Source organism: Peromyscus eremicus, chromosome 13 (genome assembly GCF_949786415.1).
Source record: "Peromyscus eremicus chromosome 13, PerEre_H2_v1, whole genome shotgun sequence".
Taxonomy (NCBI): domain Eukaryota; kingdom Metazoa; phylum Chordata; class Mammalia; order Rodentia; family Cricetidae; genus Peromyscus; species Peromyscus eremicus.
In genome coordinates, this window is record NC_081429.1 from 36,141,732 (window position 1) to 36,157,842 (window position 16,111).

At 47.6% G+C, this 16,111-nt stretch overlaps 1 protein-coding gene across 1 annotated transcript; it reads right to left on the reverse strand.

Annotated features, from left to right (window-relative positions):
* Positions 1-12,812: 12,812 nt before the first annotated feature.
* Inha (inhibin subunit alpha) lies at positions 12,813-15,988 on the reverse strand. The gene is made up of 2 exons (XM_059278810.1): positions 15,411-15,988; positions 12,813-13,824 (listed from the first exon to the last, which is right to left on the reverse strand). Exons 1-2 carry the CDS (start codon positions 15,679-15,681, stop codon positions 12,992-12,994), a joined length of 1,104 nt encoding a protein of 367 aa, XP_059134793.1. The 5' UTR covers positions 15,682-15,988; the 3' UTR covers positions 12,813-12,991.
* Positions 15,989-16,111: the final 123 nt, after the last annotated feature.

Here is a 16,111-nt window from a genome sequence, read left to right on the forward strand (position 1 = left end):
GTTGGAGCTCAATGAGTTCGAGGCCATCCTGGGGTACATTGTGAGCTTCTAGGGCTACATAGTGAGACCCTGTCTCAAAAACAAGAATTAGCCACTGGTTATGAACCACCTGAACCCGGTTCTTTTTTTTTTTTTTTTTTTTTTTTTTAATGTGTTTACAGCTCAGGACACCCGAAACAGAAAGTAGTTTTCCTAGGTTTGAAAATAAGAAAATATATTCACAGAGGTTAGGTTATTTACCTTCAATGAGTAACAAAAACAAGACTGTTAAGTTTTCTAGCATCCAAGTTGCCGTTGTAGCTTTTACCCTGGTTCCTGGAGTGGCAGCTGACATCAACTGCTGGACTACATTAGAAAAAAAATTCTTTAGACGGAATAACTAGGACTTGGAAGGGGAATGTCTTTTATGAAGCACCCCTTTCCACTACAAGCAAGTTAAAATGAATTGTAGGACTGGAGAGAGGCTCGGTGGTTAAGTGGTTGTTCTTCCAGAGGACCCGGATTCAATTCCCGGCACCTACGTGGCAACCCACAGCCATCTGTAAGTCCAGTTCCAAGGGGTCCAAAACCATCTTCTGACCTCCATGGGCACTGCGTATACATGGTGTGATTAGGGTCAGCCATCTTTATCTCAAGTTGTCAAATTTGGAGCTAGAGGTATAGCTCAGTGGTAGAGGGCTTCTCTGGCATTCAGAAACTTCCTAGATACAATCTCATGGATCCAGCACATTTTGTGCAACTAATAATCCCATAACATGAGAATTATCAGTCCCTGTTTATTGATCACCTGAAACTGGCTTTGGGGGAGAAGGAATTCTTCCTTTAACTGTCAAGTCAACTTCTCCTAGGCAAAACAAAAACAAAAAAACAAAACCTGATGTCCTGAGGGGGTGCCTTGGAATCTCTTGTTTTCAGCCTGGCCCCCCCAGAGCACAGTTATTGTCTAAGAATTCTCCCTTCGTGTGGGTAGCCAGTTTACGCTACACTGCAGTGCTTCCAGGAAAGTAAAAGAGAGAAGATGGAACTGTAATAGGGAGAGAAAACTGAGCTAAGAGAAGCAGGAACGGGAGAGTAAAGAGTGCTGCTTCCATGCTCCTGGTGAGGCCCACTCCCCCCTCTGTCCTTGGCTTGCAGGCAAGGCCTTGGCTGCCTTCCAAAGAATTTCCCTCTCTCTCTCCCTCCCTCCCCCTACCTCTCTCTCCCTCTCTCTCTCTTGCCTAAGTTACTTTGGGTGTACTTCTGCAAATTGTTACTTTAGAAAATAATTTTTTTAATCAAAGGGAAAAAGAAAATCCTGTGTCACGAAAGCTACTAAAACGAAGCAGGCAGACTTTGAGAGGCTGTCAGATCCATAAGAAAACAAAGAATTGGAAGGCCCTGAAAGTGACCCAGCCAATGAAAGCAAATCATATTCCTGATGAGAAAAATCGGGGTTATAATGACATCAATTCAATACAATTTGAATCCCAGCCCCAACAGGAAGATTTCAGAAATTGACGAGTTGATTCTAAAATCCATCTAGGAGACTAAACATATTTGCAGAGCCAAGAAACTTTGAAGGAAAAAAAATAAAAACAAAGAGAGGCGCTAACAGAGGCCTTGCCCTAGCAGACAGTGAAGTGTCCTCTAAAGTCACAGTGACCACAGCCATGTGATAATGACGATAAACGTTAATAGATCAGTGGGACACAGAGCAGAATAATGAGGAATTCAACTGTCTAGGGAGAACTACCTGTCCATCTGGAAAAAGCTTGGTTACTTTCATCCTGCATATGAGATTTCAGAAATATAAAACAGCTAAACATTTTCTAAGATCAACAAATAAACAAATCTGAGTGTGATAGCACATCCTGGTAATCCCAGCACTTAGGAGACTGAGGCAGAAGGATTGGGAGTTCCAAGCCAGCCTGGACTGCACTAGTGAGGTCTAGACTTAAAGAAAGGAGAGAAGAAGGCTGAAGGAAAGGAAGAGAGGAGAGGAGAAAAGAGACAGACAGAAACTGATTTTCAAGGGTGACACTTCAATTTACTTCTCAAAGAATGATCTTAGCTGACCCTGGTAGTACCAGCCTTTAATCCCAGCTACTAGAGAGGATGAGGGGGGAAGGAAGGTTACAGTTTGAGGCCAGCCTAGGCAATTTAGCAAGAGGGCCCAGCTCTGAAATAAAACGTAGGAGACTGGAAAGATGGCTCAGTGGTTAGAGACAGTTGTTGCTCTTCCTAAGGATCCATGCTGGCATGGCTCACAACTGCCTATAACTCCAATTCCAGGGAATCTAATCCCCATGTCTGGCCCCTGCAGGCACCAAGCACACACGTAGTGCACAGGCATACATGCAGGCAAAATACCATGCATATAAAAACAAAACGTTAAAATAGAAAGCATGATTGGAAAGATGGCTCAGGAGAGAAAAGCCTTTTTCCATAAAGCCTGGCAACCTGAGTTTGAACCCCCAGACCCCACACGGTGGAAAGAAAAAGCAAGTAGACCTCTGGCCACCACACAGCCAGCAAAGCACAGACAGAGATCATATATACACAAATAAATAAAAGTGACTTGGGGGAGGGAGAGGGGGAGGTTCGAGACAGTTTCTCTGTGAAACAGCCCTGGCTGTCCTGGAACTCTGCTGTCGACCAGGCTGGCCTCGAACTCACAAGAGATCCTCCTGCCTCTGCCTCCCCAGTGCTGGGACTAAGGGCGTGTGCCACCATGACGGGCCTTAAATGTTAACTTAAAAAAATTAAGTAAAATAAAAATTAAAAGATGGGTGTGGGGGTGGTGGGGGTGGTAAAGCACATGCCCAGCATGAACAAGGCACTAAATTAAACTCTTACTACTTTAAAAAGAAAAACGAATAAAAATAAACAAACAAACAAATAAATAATAATAATAATAAAAACCAGAGCTTTATTAAAAAGATACAAGCTGGGCGGTGGTGGCGCATGCCTTTAATCCCAGCACTCGGGAGGCAGAGGCAGGCAGATCTCTGTGAGTTCGAGGCCAGCCTGGTCTACAAAGTGAGTTCCAGGAAAGGCGCAAAGCTACACAGAGAAACCCTGTTTTGAAAAAAAAAAAAAAAAAAGATACAAACCCAGGCTCAGAAAAACAAATCCCATATGTTCTCATATGCAGATCTTAGCCTCTAACAGTTAAATGTGTGTATCCAAGAAAAATTAAATAGGGATAAGGACTAAGAAACTGGAAAGCGGCCTGTGTGACTAGGGGAGTGGGGGCGGGGTGGGGTGGTAGAAAGAGGCCTGTGTGACTGGGGGAGAGAAAGAGGCCCTGAGGGAGGAGAGGGGGGAAAGCAGGAGAGAAGTGGAAATTGTTATGAAAGGCCACAAGAGGAAAGCTGGGCCAGGGCGCTGAGACAAAGCCCCGGTATTACTTTGTAAGCTAATTTACGTTTCTTTTAAAAAGAAGACCATTTTTTAAAGATACAAAAATACCACGGGATAGTAGTAGTGTTCCGTGATTTATTACCGTGAATGAAATTGCCTCCTCAAAGAATGCTATGACATCATGCTCTCAACTTGTAAGCACTTCTGGGTTGCAGTCCCCAGGAGTAACACGCTGCCTAAAACCAGAAACATGTCGCTGGCCCTGCCAAGCATGTGACCAAGACTGCTCAGCATAGCAATGGATCTGGTCCTCGAAAGTCACATCCGTCCCTCATGTTCCTCCTCCAGGTCACAGGAGGAGAGGGCTGCTGTTGGTAGCTTCTTGCCTCCCCGGAGTGAGCACCCTGGGATGGCCTCTGCAGACACTTCTAACAAAAAGGGGCAAGGAAAGGTGTGACAGTCGCTAGCCTAGCCTGCAGGCAAAGGGTATCTTCAGACCAGAATGACAAGCCAGGTCCAGGAGAACTCAGACCTGGTCCAAAGCCTGCTTGTTTCTGATACCTTGACGCATGGCAAAGCCAGGAGGCTGCCACAGAGGAACGAAGTCACAGTTCATCTTTAGGAGGTGTGCCGTTGCCCTGACCTCCCTACTTCCGATCCTACGGAAGATCAGAGGCCAAAACTTGAGAATTCTCGCAAAAATGAAATTTTCACACAGGGGTTGGTGGTGGAGAGAGGACAATTAGGTGATCTGTGCTTGGGATGGGGAGGGGACCAAGGAAAGAAGGTGAAGAAATAAGAACACGGCTTCCACAAATAGTCTTGGTAAACACGTTTATGCTCAAGAGCAGCATTTGTGTGTAGTACACTCAGCCGCAGGATTATGTGGTGAGAAGAAGCCCTTGCTTGCTCCATAAGTCACTTCACTGTGTCTCTTGGAGCTGCTACCAGAACTGGCTGGCCACAAGAGGGTTAGGGAGGGTGCCTGAGTTTAGTCAAAATCAAATATACAGGAGCACTGGAGGAGGTCCGGGCTGAGAACTTGCCTTAGACCTTGAGCCTGGTTCCTGGAGAGACTGGGATGAATTTGAATCCGGAGAAGCAGAGACCAGCTGTACGCAAATCAGAGAAGCTGAGGCCTGGGGCAAGCAATCGATGATACAGCACTCGCCTAGCATGTGCAGGGCCCTGGGTTGGATCCTGAGAAGAGCCAGAAGGAGAGGAAGCAACAAGATAGGAATTTTCCTATGGTGGTGGCCCAGGAATAGCACTGGTCACCCTGCCTGACAAGCCTTTGCAGTTCTGCATAAACTAAACAGAGGGACCCATGGAGAGAAATGGGCCACAGTATCGGAGGGGCAGCGCATGGAATTAACAGTAAGACCCGGGCCACAGGGAATGGAAACTCTGGAACAAAGTGAGAACATGGGGCTTGGGGACTCGGGCTGGGGGAAGGAAGCGTGTAGGAGCTTCAGGTGGGGGAGCTATCACCCTACAGAACAGCCAAGAGGATTCCTTTGTTCTTTGAATATTTTCTCAGCCCTTGACCATGGGTCGGGTCCTAAGCTAATTTCAGGGTGGAGGACACAAAGGTGTGGTTCTTTCCCCCCAAGAACAGGCCTTTCGGTAGAAGAGAGTCAGCGATCACTTCACAGCATTCACTGGCTTACCTTCCCATCGCCGCTGTGTCAAATGACACGAACTTTAGTTACCATATTTAAAACAAGGTCAAAAGCCCCAAACAGATCTCAGGTGTCCGCGGGGCTCAGGTCCTTTGGGAAGGCTCCAGGGGAGAATCCCTGTCCTTGTACTTTCTGCACTCAAGTGGCCGGCTGCTTCGATGGCCCGGTGCCCTTCCATCTTCACAGCCAGGAATGGTTGCCTGGGTCTTTCTCACAACACAGCACGCTGACCTTGATTCTCCTGCCTCCTCCTTCTTTAACGTTCCTTGTGATTGCGTTGGATCTGCCAGGGTGATCCGGGATATAATCTCTCTATTGTCGCGTCAGCTGATAAGAAAATGGAATGACATCGGCAATCTTCATTTTTTTTTCCTTGCCATGTGACAGAATGTATTTACAGCAACTAAGGATCAGGATGCAGACATCTCTATTTACCACAAACACGAGACACGGTTCTGGTCCAAGGCCGTACACTGAATACGTGCTGCAGCCACCCCGCTCTTCCACCCATCCCCAAACTAACAAAGATCTAAAAATAAAAGTTCATAGTTATGTAGGACAGCATGAAGAGACTTTGGTGCATAAAAAACTACAAAAAAATTCTTCAGGATGGATGGCAGATACAAAAAAAAAAAAAAAAAAGAAATGGTCAGAGAAGAAAATACACATCTCAAATATGCCTATCAGTAGATGACCCTGAGGAATGAGAACAGACTGAGGGAGCAGTATTTCAGTAAAGTGCTTGCCCAACACATGCAAGGCCCTGAGTTCAAGCCTCAGCACGCATACACAAAAGGATAAGAAATAAAAGAGTAAAAAACCATCCTTACACTGAGGGATGGAGATTCTAGAAAAAGAGCTTCTTGTGGACACCAAGGGGAGGATGAGTGTTCAAGATGCCACAGCAGGCACACCAAATGCCAGACACACCCACACTCCGCTTCTCCTGAAGAGCCGGTGGCCTATAAATGGGAGCTATGGCTATGAAATCCCAGGTGGAAAGAAGGACAGTGCTCCTGGTGGCTGGTGATAGCTTGGAGGAGAAGAGAGAACATTCTCTTTTGGAAGTCCAAGGACACCTACTCTACGCAGCCCACACTTGCAAGACCATTACATTAGACTGTGGCAAGCGCCCTAGATTGCCTCACACCCTGTTTTTGAAACAGGGTCTCATTATGTGGCCCTGGCTGGCCTGGAACTCGTTATATAGTCCAAGCCAACCTCGAACTCACAGAGATTAGCCTGCCTCTACTTCCTGAAAGTCAGTGTTTTAAAAAGTAGATTAAAAACCCCAACATACCAAAGAACCCTTGTAAAATTGCTTATTGGACAAGAATACGACTTTAGCCAGCAGTGGTGGCGCACGCCTTTAATCCCAGCACTAGGGAGGCAGAGGCTGGCAGATCTCTGAGTTCGAGGCCAGCATGGTCTACAGAGCTAGTTCCAGGACAGTCAGGGCTACACAAATAAACCCCATCTCAAAAAACAAACAAAACAAAACAAAAGAATAGGACTTTAGAGTGTCCTATAATCATGAAGGATGTCACTCACTGAGAAGCACACATGTGATTAGCAAATAATAGGCATTCACTAGAATGACTTCAAGGGCTCACTGAGAATGTGTGTGACCCAGAAGGTGGAATGTTAATCCTATCGACCCAAATCATCATTGTGGCCAAATTAAAGCAAGCTTTTTTTTATTCATGTACATGAGCTGTCTCCCCCTAAGGCAGGGTTCAAGAGATCAGCATTGGACATGGGTAAAATAAGAGTTTTTTGTTTGTTTGTTTGTTTGTTTGTTTGTTTTGGCTCAGGAGTAGGGAGTTTACAAATGCAGGATTGGGCAGGCAAATAGACAGTTACAGAAGCAGAACATAAGCATAACAAATTGATCATAACAACCTCCTGAATCAGAGACATGACTGCAAGGTGGTCATAACAAAGTGATCAGAACAACTATTTGAAACAAAGACATGGTAGCCATTTCCTGGAACAGGCAGTACAGAGCCATTTGTAGTTAAGGTTACAGGTGGGGCACGGCCCAATCCCTGAGAAACAGAGGTTTAATCATAAACAGGGATGAACCTAGTGTGTCTTTACTATAAGACAGTTTTCAAGCCTAAGATGGAGGCAGGCTGGTTCATCAGGAGCTCACACATTTTCTTAGAACATGCACCACACAAAATGTGGATGGTGTTTGTTTTAAAAATTAAAATAACAAGACCAGCAGGACGGATTAGTGGGGCAAGGCTCTTGCCGCCAAGCCTGATGACCCAAGTTCCATCCCTGGGCCAACATGGTGGAAAGAATTGATTCCCAAAAGTCTTCCACATATGTGCTGTGGAATGAATACACATAGACAAATTAAATAAATTCAATTTTAAAAATTGGAACTCCTATAAGACTAGGGTGGCCTGGAACTCACAGAGATCCTTTAGCCTCTACCTTCCAAGTGCTAGAATTAAAGGCATGAACTACCATTCCCAGCCCATATATTTTTTTTAAATTCTGGGGATCAACTAAAACTTTTGATGTCACCTAAAATAGAAAATGGGAGGAAATGTGAATCAAACAAATAAAAAAAAGAAAGTATCCCAAATTTCAAACCCAAAATGTGGAAATTCAGTTAGAAAGATGTTGTGGAATATTACTTTAACTATGTAAAGGTGTGTTACATTTGTTTCTGCTGCATTTGCTTAACTATGTAAAGATGTGTTGCTGTTTTACCTTGCCTGCCCAAGGCACCTGATTGGTCTAATAAAAAGCCGAACAGCCAATAGCTAGGCAGTAGAGGGATAGGCAGGGCTGGTGGACAGAGAGAATAAGAAGGAGGAGGAACCCAGGGTCAGGAGAAGAGAGAATGAGGGAGAAAAAGAGAAAGATACCCAGGGCCAGCCAGGCAGCCTCCAGCTAGACACAAGAAGCAGGAAAAGTAGGACATACAGAAGGAAAGAAAGATAAAAGCCCCGAGGCAAAATGTAGATGAAGAGAAACAGGTTAAATTAAGTTATAAGAGCTAGTGGGACAAGCATAAGATAAGGCCGAGCATTCATAACTAATAATAAGTCTCTGTGTCATGATTTGGGAGCTGGTTGGTGGCAAAAAAAAAAAAAAAAAAAAAAAAAAGTCTGCTATAGAAAGGCCAACCAGGATGTTTGTACAATTAACATATAACTATTATGATGCAATAGCAGGCACTATAATAAAGAGGACCCCCTCCCAAAAAAAAATCAAGTGAGGAAAGAAAAGTCCTAAATGAAATCACAGAGGTGTGAGAATAAGAATCGGCATCAAGTCTCTGAAAAAGAGAAAGTGTGAGAAGAAATGGGAGGAAAAACCTTGCAATGTTTAGAGGAACCTCATATTAACTATGAAAATGAAAGACTTCTTCAGGAGGCTTATCACCCACAGAAGCACTCTGAAACAAAGACAGGGAGACATCAGCAGAAGAAAATGACCCCACGAGACCCAATGAGAAGCAAAACGCGACATGAGCAAAACCGATAACTTTGTTCAAACTTCAGCATAAGGCAAGATTGTACGAAACAGGCAGCAACATGGGGGAGGAAAAGGAAGAAAGGAAACACAAAATGGACATGCCATTTCAGGTTAAAAGTGGTTCGGGTTCAGGTTGTCCTCATTAGTGGACACAAATACTTCTGTCTCTTCAGTAAGGAAGAGAGGAACTTGGTATGGAGGGATACACAGACTTGTGAACTTCTGGAGTTCGAATCTTGCCTCTACCACTTTCCAGGGATATAACCCTGGGTGCATTTAATCACTTTATGCCTCCCTCCCCCCGATGTGTACAGTGGGCAGGACACCAGTGCGTGCTGTGTGTAGTTGTTATGAGCCTTGAGCTATGCTGTGCCTAAGCATGTAGTGCTGCATAGAGCTGGTGTATGGATAATAAGATTAGCAAGAGGGGTTGTGATTACTTAAGGAAAAAGAAGGCAACAGAAAAGCTATAAAACAAAGCTAAAGAAAACTCAAGAGAGCATGTGAGAAGGCTTATGAGGTAAAGGTACCTGCTGCCAGGCCTGATAATCTGAATTCAATCCCTGGAACCCACATGGTGGAAAGAGAAAACTCACTCCAAGTTGTCTTCTGACATCCACATGTGCACTGTGGCATGGACAGACACACACACACACACACACACACATACACACACACACACACACACACACACCACACACACACACCACATACACAGACACACACACACACAGACACACACACACGCCACATACTCACACACACATACCACACACCACACACACACACACACCACACACACACACACACACACACACACCACACACACACACACACACACACACACACACACACAACAAAATGAAATTTCAAAAACTTTTAAAAGACATAGTAAATTCCAGGCCAACCAGGACATACAATGAGACTTGATCTCAAAAAAAAAATTTTTTTAACGACAACTCATGAATATAAAATAGTCACATTCCATCCCAATACACATGGACATGATACCATTTGTAGGCAGAGACCTTCCTCCCTCCTCCCCTCCCTCCCTCTTCCTCCCTCACTAGGTATGTGTGTGTTCACTTGTAGAAATATGTGACTGGGTAGCCAAGCCACCTAGCTACCTCTATGGAAGGAACTGGTAACAATGCTCAGGTGACTTTCATCTTTACCTTTCGTATTGAATCATTACCATGAGAACTTATCAATATATTATGAGAGTTTGGGGGAGTTGGCATGAAATAGCAGGAAGCCATGGAAAGAGACTGAGGACCTCTGCTATCTGGGAGTCGAGAAAGAGACCCAGAAGAGACACCAGAGCCATGTCTTGAAGGAGGTGGTACTTCAGGACAGAAGATGTGCAGGAGACATGGGGGGCTTGAGAAACAGATGTGACCGCAGAATGACCAGGATTTGTATCCATGAAATTTGGAGGACTGTGGTTGGATGCTGTCTTAGTTTGTCCCTGCTGCTCAAACAAAATGCCTTATATAGGGCTGATTTTGTTTTTGTTTTGTTTGTTTGTTTGTTTGTTTGTTTTTAAGTTTTTCATGACAGGGTTTCTCTGTGTAGCTTTGTGCCTTTCCTGGAACTCACTCTGTAGACCAGGCTGGCCTCAAACTCACAAAGATCCGCCTGCCTCTGCCTCCCGAGTGCTAGGATTAAAGGCGTGAGCCACCACCGCCCGGCTAGGGCTGCTTTTGAAATGACAGAGAATTTGAATTGGACTGGGGATGTCCCTGAGGGGTAGCAGACATCTAGCATGTGAAAAGTTCCAGCATCACAATTCCAGAGGCTAGAAAGTACAAGTTCACGGTACCGATGGATTCAATACCCAGTGAGGGCACACACTCTCCTGCACAGGTGGCGCCTTGTTCTGGAATCTTCCTGTGGTTGAGGGAAGTTTGTAAACTTATTCCCTCACACACGGTTATGGGGCTACTAATCACTTCCATGAGGGCTCTGCCTAACCTAATGTGGGGGGGGGGTGGCCCTTACCTACAATGTCAGCACAGGAGACTGAGGCAGGAGAATCTTCAGTTCAAGACCAGCTTGGACTACGCAGTGAGATCCTGTCCAGAAAAAAAAAGGGGGGGAGGGGGCAGAGGAGATGGCTTAAAAGATAAAGTGTTTTCTGTACAAACATGAGGACTTGAATCTGGAAGCCCAGCATCCATGTAAAAGGCCGGTGTGGTGGCTTACATTTACAATCTCAGCATTAGGGGTCAAAGCAGGGATAGATGGATCCTGTGTTCATGTGTGTATGACAGAGAAAAGGGAGACAGAGAAAGGGTGAAATTTCACAATGAGTAAATTGGCTCTTGAAAATTAATACATTTGCCATTGTGGAAGTTCATTTGTTTATTGTGCTCTTTGTTTTCCTTGCTTTGTCTTGGACATGTAAAAAGTTTTACTTATAATGACCATCTGACAGCTGGCCTGGTGGAGGGTCCTGTAGCCCTGAGTAGAGTGTCCCCAGCCCTCAGAGCTCTTCTACCTCTACGTGACAGGGGCTGTCTAGATGTACAGTGACCTGGAAGGTCCCAGCAGGAAGACTAAGGAGTTGAAGCGTCTTAAAAGATTAAAGTTCCCAGGGAAAGTCCTTGGTGTTGGGGCAGGGAAGCCTGGCCAGGAATCAGGCAGGGAACAAAAGAATATAGGCAGCCTTGAGAAAAGGCCCCCAGATCCTATTGGCTAAACCTGTGCAGGGACCCGGCCTGAGTAGGAACCATGGACCCTGAGCACAAAGCAGTTCTAATGCTGGTGGACAATGAAGGTCCTGGAAGAGTCAACTGTGAACACAGCCCTGTCCACTCTGCGCCTTCAGAGAAGCGGCAGTCTCCTAGGGTGAGCGAACCAAGCCTGGGGCTTGTGTGGGGAGCCTGAACTGGGGGCCCTGGGCTCCCAGGAACAGAACTCCTCCTTCAGGTTCATTTAGGCGGGGAGGCGGGAAGGGGTGTTGATATGACTCTGACTTCTGGGATTCTTTATCGTTTGCTGGAGCAGGCACCTACCCACCCTTAACCGAGCTGCTAGAAGGAAGCCTCTGACAAGCCAGAGGCTCTTCCAGCACAAAAACACTGCAGTCCTCCAATCAGGGTCCAAAAGTGCCCTCAAGTCCCATGCTGATAGAGTGAACATCCCAGCCCACCCTCACACACATACCATACTGCTGCGATAAGGCTAATCAGCTGGGAGCCAGTGCCTTGGGATAACGAAGTGTGAAAAAAAAATCCAGAGAAGGAAGTCCCTAATGCCCCATTTTGGAGGCAGAATGGATTGATAGGAAACAAATGAGAAAAGAAAAGGTCAGTTTGGTACCATGTCCTGCTTTTCCCAGTGTGCACACTAAGTGTGTGGGCCAGTTCACCAAAAAGCACACGTTTTCCCAACCATGGGCTATCATTCCATCTTCTTTCTGACGTCATCTATTAAGTGTTGTGTAAAGATACAGAGGAAACATCAAGGGACCCAGGGATCTCAGGAGCCCCAGTCCGAGGTCAGTGAGGCCTCATAGAGTTTATCTCAAGAGGCAAGGATGGAAGCCAGGTGTGGTGACCTGTAATCCCTAGCACTTGGGAAACTGAGGCAATACGATTGCCTTAAGTTCAAGACCAGCCTGGGCTATAGGGTGAGACCTTGTCTCAAAAAGGGGTGGGAGTAGTTAGGGAATGGAAGAAAGACCCCAAAACAGATTCTTAGCAATCCCATGACCCTCAGCCAATTGCAATTCTTGGAACTTCATTCTGGACATCAGACTTCAATGTGATACTGCTTCTCTCCTTGAGAGTTTCTTTGACGCTGTCAGTTCACATATTTGCTCCTTTCTTCCCACCTAAGCTCCCAAGAGGCATCACGATCTGACACTCACTGGACAACTGCCTCAGTGGAGGAGCTGCAAAGGCCACAATCTCGGCCTAGGCTATGAATCCCTTGACCTTGAGACAGACACCAGTGAGCTAGAGCAGAGAACAGCCACACGCAGTGGGGGCTATGACAACCTTGGATGAAGCCACTGGGAGAGTAACAGTTCCTTTTCGCTGTGGCAAGACCAGCAGACTGTGTGACCTACCAAGTTCATCTTGAAAGGGGACAGTTTTGTCCCTAGAGTGGGTGTCCAAAGAGCTTTGGGACATTTGGCAGCTTCCCAACAAATTCACACCTAATTTTACCTCTTAGATACTAGATCTCAAAGCCAAATGTAGCTGAGTAATCTGAAATCCCATCATGCCATTCTCTCTAAGCCCAGACTTCGCCAACGCCATATCAAAGAAAGCTGAAAATGCATGCCGTCACACACTCTTCTTTATTTATTGTTATCCTCGGGAGCAGGAGGGACTAGGGTATTGCGCCCCCAGACAGAAAAGTGTAGGGAAGAGGACATGGAAACTCTGTTTTCCACACCCTGCTCTCCTCCTAGCTGATGTCGGTGGCCATCGGCTGTGGGATGAGGAAACAAGATGCTTTCAGATACAAGCACAGTGCTGTGTAATAAGTTTGGGTATTATCTCATACTTGTAAGAGTAACCTCCATCTGTGGTGGTTCGGACACGAAGGGACCTCATGCTCCCCGGCAGAGCGGCACAGCAGGGCTTGGCCCCTGGCACCAAAAACAGGGGCTGAGCAGGGGTAGGGGGAACCCCAGGGACCGGTGACAGGGGCAGGTCAGATGTGGGCACCCCACAGCTACCATGGCAATAGTAGAAGATAAAACTAGAAGGGTACACAATCCAGCGTTCCCAGCCCAGCTCCTGGAAGGAGACGTTGACCGCAGCTCGATGGCAGTGGGCATGCGCAGCGGGTTCCTCTGGCGGCCTCTGCAGCAGACGCAAAGCCGCAGGAGACCAAGGCCAGGCCATCGAGGGAGTCGAACGGCGGGCCCTCTCCCCCGCAATGGGTGGTCTAGCCCTAGTGTGGGCCACCAGAAAAGGCGTGGTCTCGGGCCGGGCTGAGCAGGAACAGAGTGGGCATCGAAGCAGTAATGCAAGGATGGGGTGGGTCAGCAGAGGGAGGGCAGAGGCCTCCAGGTGCAGTACAGCCCAGCGAGGAGGGCCCTGTCCCCAGGTCACAGGCACAGCCGTGGGCCCCCCAGATGACAGCACCAGCAGATCTAGAAGGGGCGCAGAACTATTGGAGGCCACTGTGTTCTTCCTGTCTAGCCCCGTGTGGAACCACAGCTGGGCTGAAGTCACCTGGTGGCTGCGCATGTGTTGGGATGGCCGGAACACATAAGTGAAGAGGCCTTCTTCAGCCTCCTGGGCAAGCCCTCCAGCAGCTGGCTGGTCCTCACAGGTGGCACCTGCAGGGGACAGAAGGGGAAAGAGAGGGCAACCTTGATTTGTAGGACTGGAACCACCTCCACTTCCATGAGAAGAACATGGAGGACATCCCTCAGTGCTGACTAGGTCTCCAACACTGCTGAGTGCCTAGACCCAGACACTCTCTGGAGTCTTGGGGAAACTGACAGAGGCTCCCCAATTTTCTATTCATCATCAAAACAAGACATTGGCAATCTCTCTTCTAAGCGGTTTTACCAATTAATATAAACAGCCACGTGTAAGAGTCCATTTCATTCTCTCCACTCCACCCTCCGGTACACTGGCAAGCCTCATGTTAGTGCTCATCAGATTCACATAGTGATTATGTTGGCTACTGTGTATATGGATCTGCGTTATGTTGCTTTTGATATAGCTCGGCATGTCAGAAACTTAATATGATAAATTCCCTGAAGTAACTGTATTTTTAAGAACAGGTTACAGGGCGGGGAGACAGCTCATTTGGTAAAAATGCTTGTTTCTTGAGCATTAGGACCGAAGTTCAGTCCCCAGCACCCACATGGAAAGCTGGATGCATTCCTGTAATCTCAGTACTGAAGAGAGAGAGACACTTGGGGAATGCCGGCCATCCAGTCTCACTGGTGAGCTCCCGGCTCCGTGACAGGCTGTCTCAAACACCTAGGCGGAAAGTGACCGAGGAAGATGTTCAGTGACAACTCCTGACCTCCACACACTTACATGCATATGCATCATCAGACAAGAAGAACAGCATGAAAAAAGTGGAGGAGGGGTGGGGAAGGAAAAGAGGAAGAATGGAATGGACAGGAGAATAGAACAGAGGTCAAGCCTTCCCGGGGAAGTGCAACTGGCATCCGGTCCCAAAATACATACAGACTACAGAAAGCATTATGGGCTGACAGTCGTCTAAAGACCGACAAGTCGGGGCCCCACTAGTACACAGCCTCTCTCATCATAAATTCTCCCAGTTGATCCAATTTTCAGACAAGACACTGAGGCCAGAGATACGAAGTGGCTGACAGTCAGCTCTTAAGTGGCCAGACTGAGATTCCACTTGATCTGAAATCCATACTTTTCCCAGGGACCAAAGGGAGGGAAGCGAGGGGACCTCTCTAAAAGAAGAGTGGGCCAGATGAGAAGGGAGCCCAGCGGGAGCAGGGCTTTACTCTTCCAGTCACTGGGATATGGGAAACATACACAGGGATGAGAGAGAGAGAGACTCCTGGGAACACAGCTAAGCATTCTGCTGCACCCGAGACCCTCTCAAGTCCCAGCTGCTTAGAGCTAATGAAACAGGGTGCGTGCGTGCGTGCGTGTGTGTGGGGGGGTGGTGGTGGTGGTGGTGGTGGTGGTGGTGGTAGTGGTGGAGGAGGAGGGCAGACAGGAGCCTGAGCTCTGTCTCCATAGAGCCTTAGCTTCCCTAATATTCCAGTTGCGTGAGGCCCACGGATTACTCCAGCCTGTCCCACTGCTACAAAGCCAGCTGAGTAGTGGGGCTGCCATTCACATCCAGATCCGCCCGGCTCCCAAGCCCATGAGACAGGCACCCACTACTTTTCAAAGTTGACCTTTCAGTCCCCAACTTCATTACCTGTGGCTGGGAAAAGGATGACCTGGGAGACATCCTCCTCCTCTGGTTCAGAGGTCCTGTGCATGAAGCCCCCGAGGGCGTGTCTCCGGGGCAGCCGCCTTATTTCGGGACTCCCACCTTCCCCAGCCACGGCTGGGGGCCCCAAGGCATCTAGGATCAGGGCCTTCACCTTGGCCAGGACAAGCTCCCGCACCACTTCTGGCCCCTGGCAGCTGTCCCCATCCTGTAGGGTCAACAGCAGAAGGAGCAGCAGGGACGTCTGGATCACCATAGTTCACTTGGCTCTGACAACAGGGAACCCACACCCTGCCCCGTGACCCTCCTGTCCAGGACCTCCCCACTGTCCCCTCCCCATCCCACTGCCTGCCCTTCTTCTACCCTTCTCCACCCAGTCTCCCCCAGTCCTTCCCACGGCCACAAGTCCCAGTTGCCCCTGCCCATGGCATTGAGACCTCCTATCTCTGACGCAGATGTCTGTGGCCCTGAGCCTTATCTCCCACTCCCGCCAAGAATGTGGGGGAAGGGGCTGTGGAGGGCGTTCACCCCAAGTGACCTGACCCATTCATGCAAGCATACAACTCATCCCCCCCCCCACACACACCCCAAGAGTCGACATCAGGTACCACAGGTACCTTGCCTGGGTGCTAAGGTTGACTAGTCATGAGTTCCTAAAATGTGTCCTTTGTCAGGAAGACGGAATG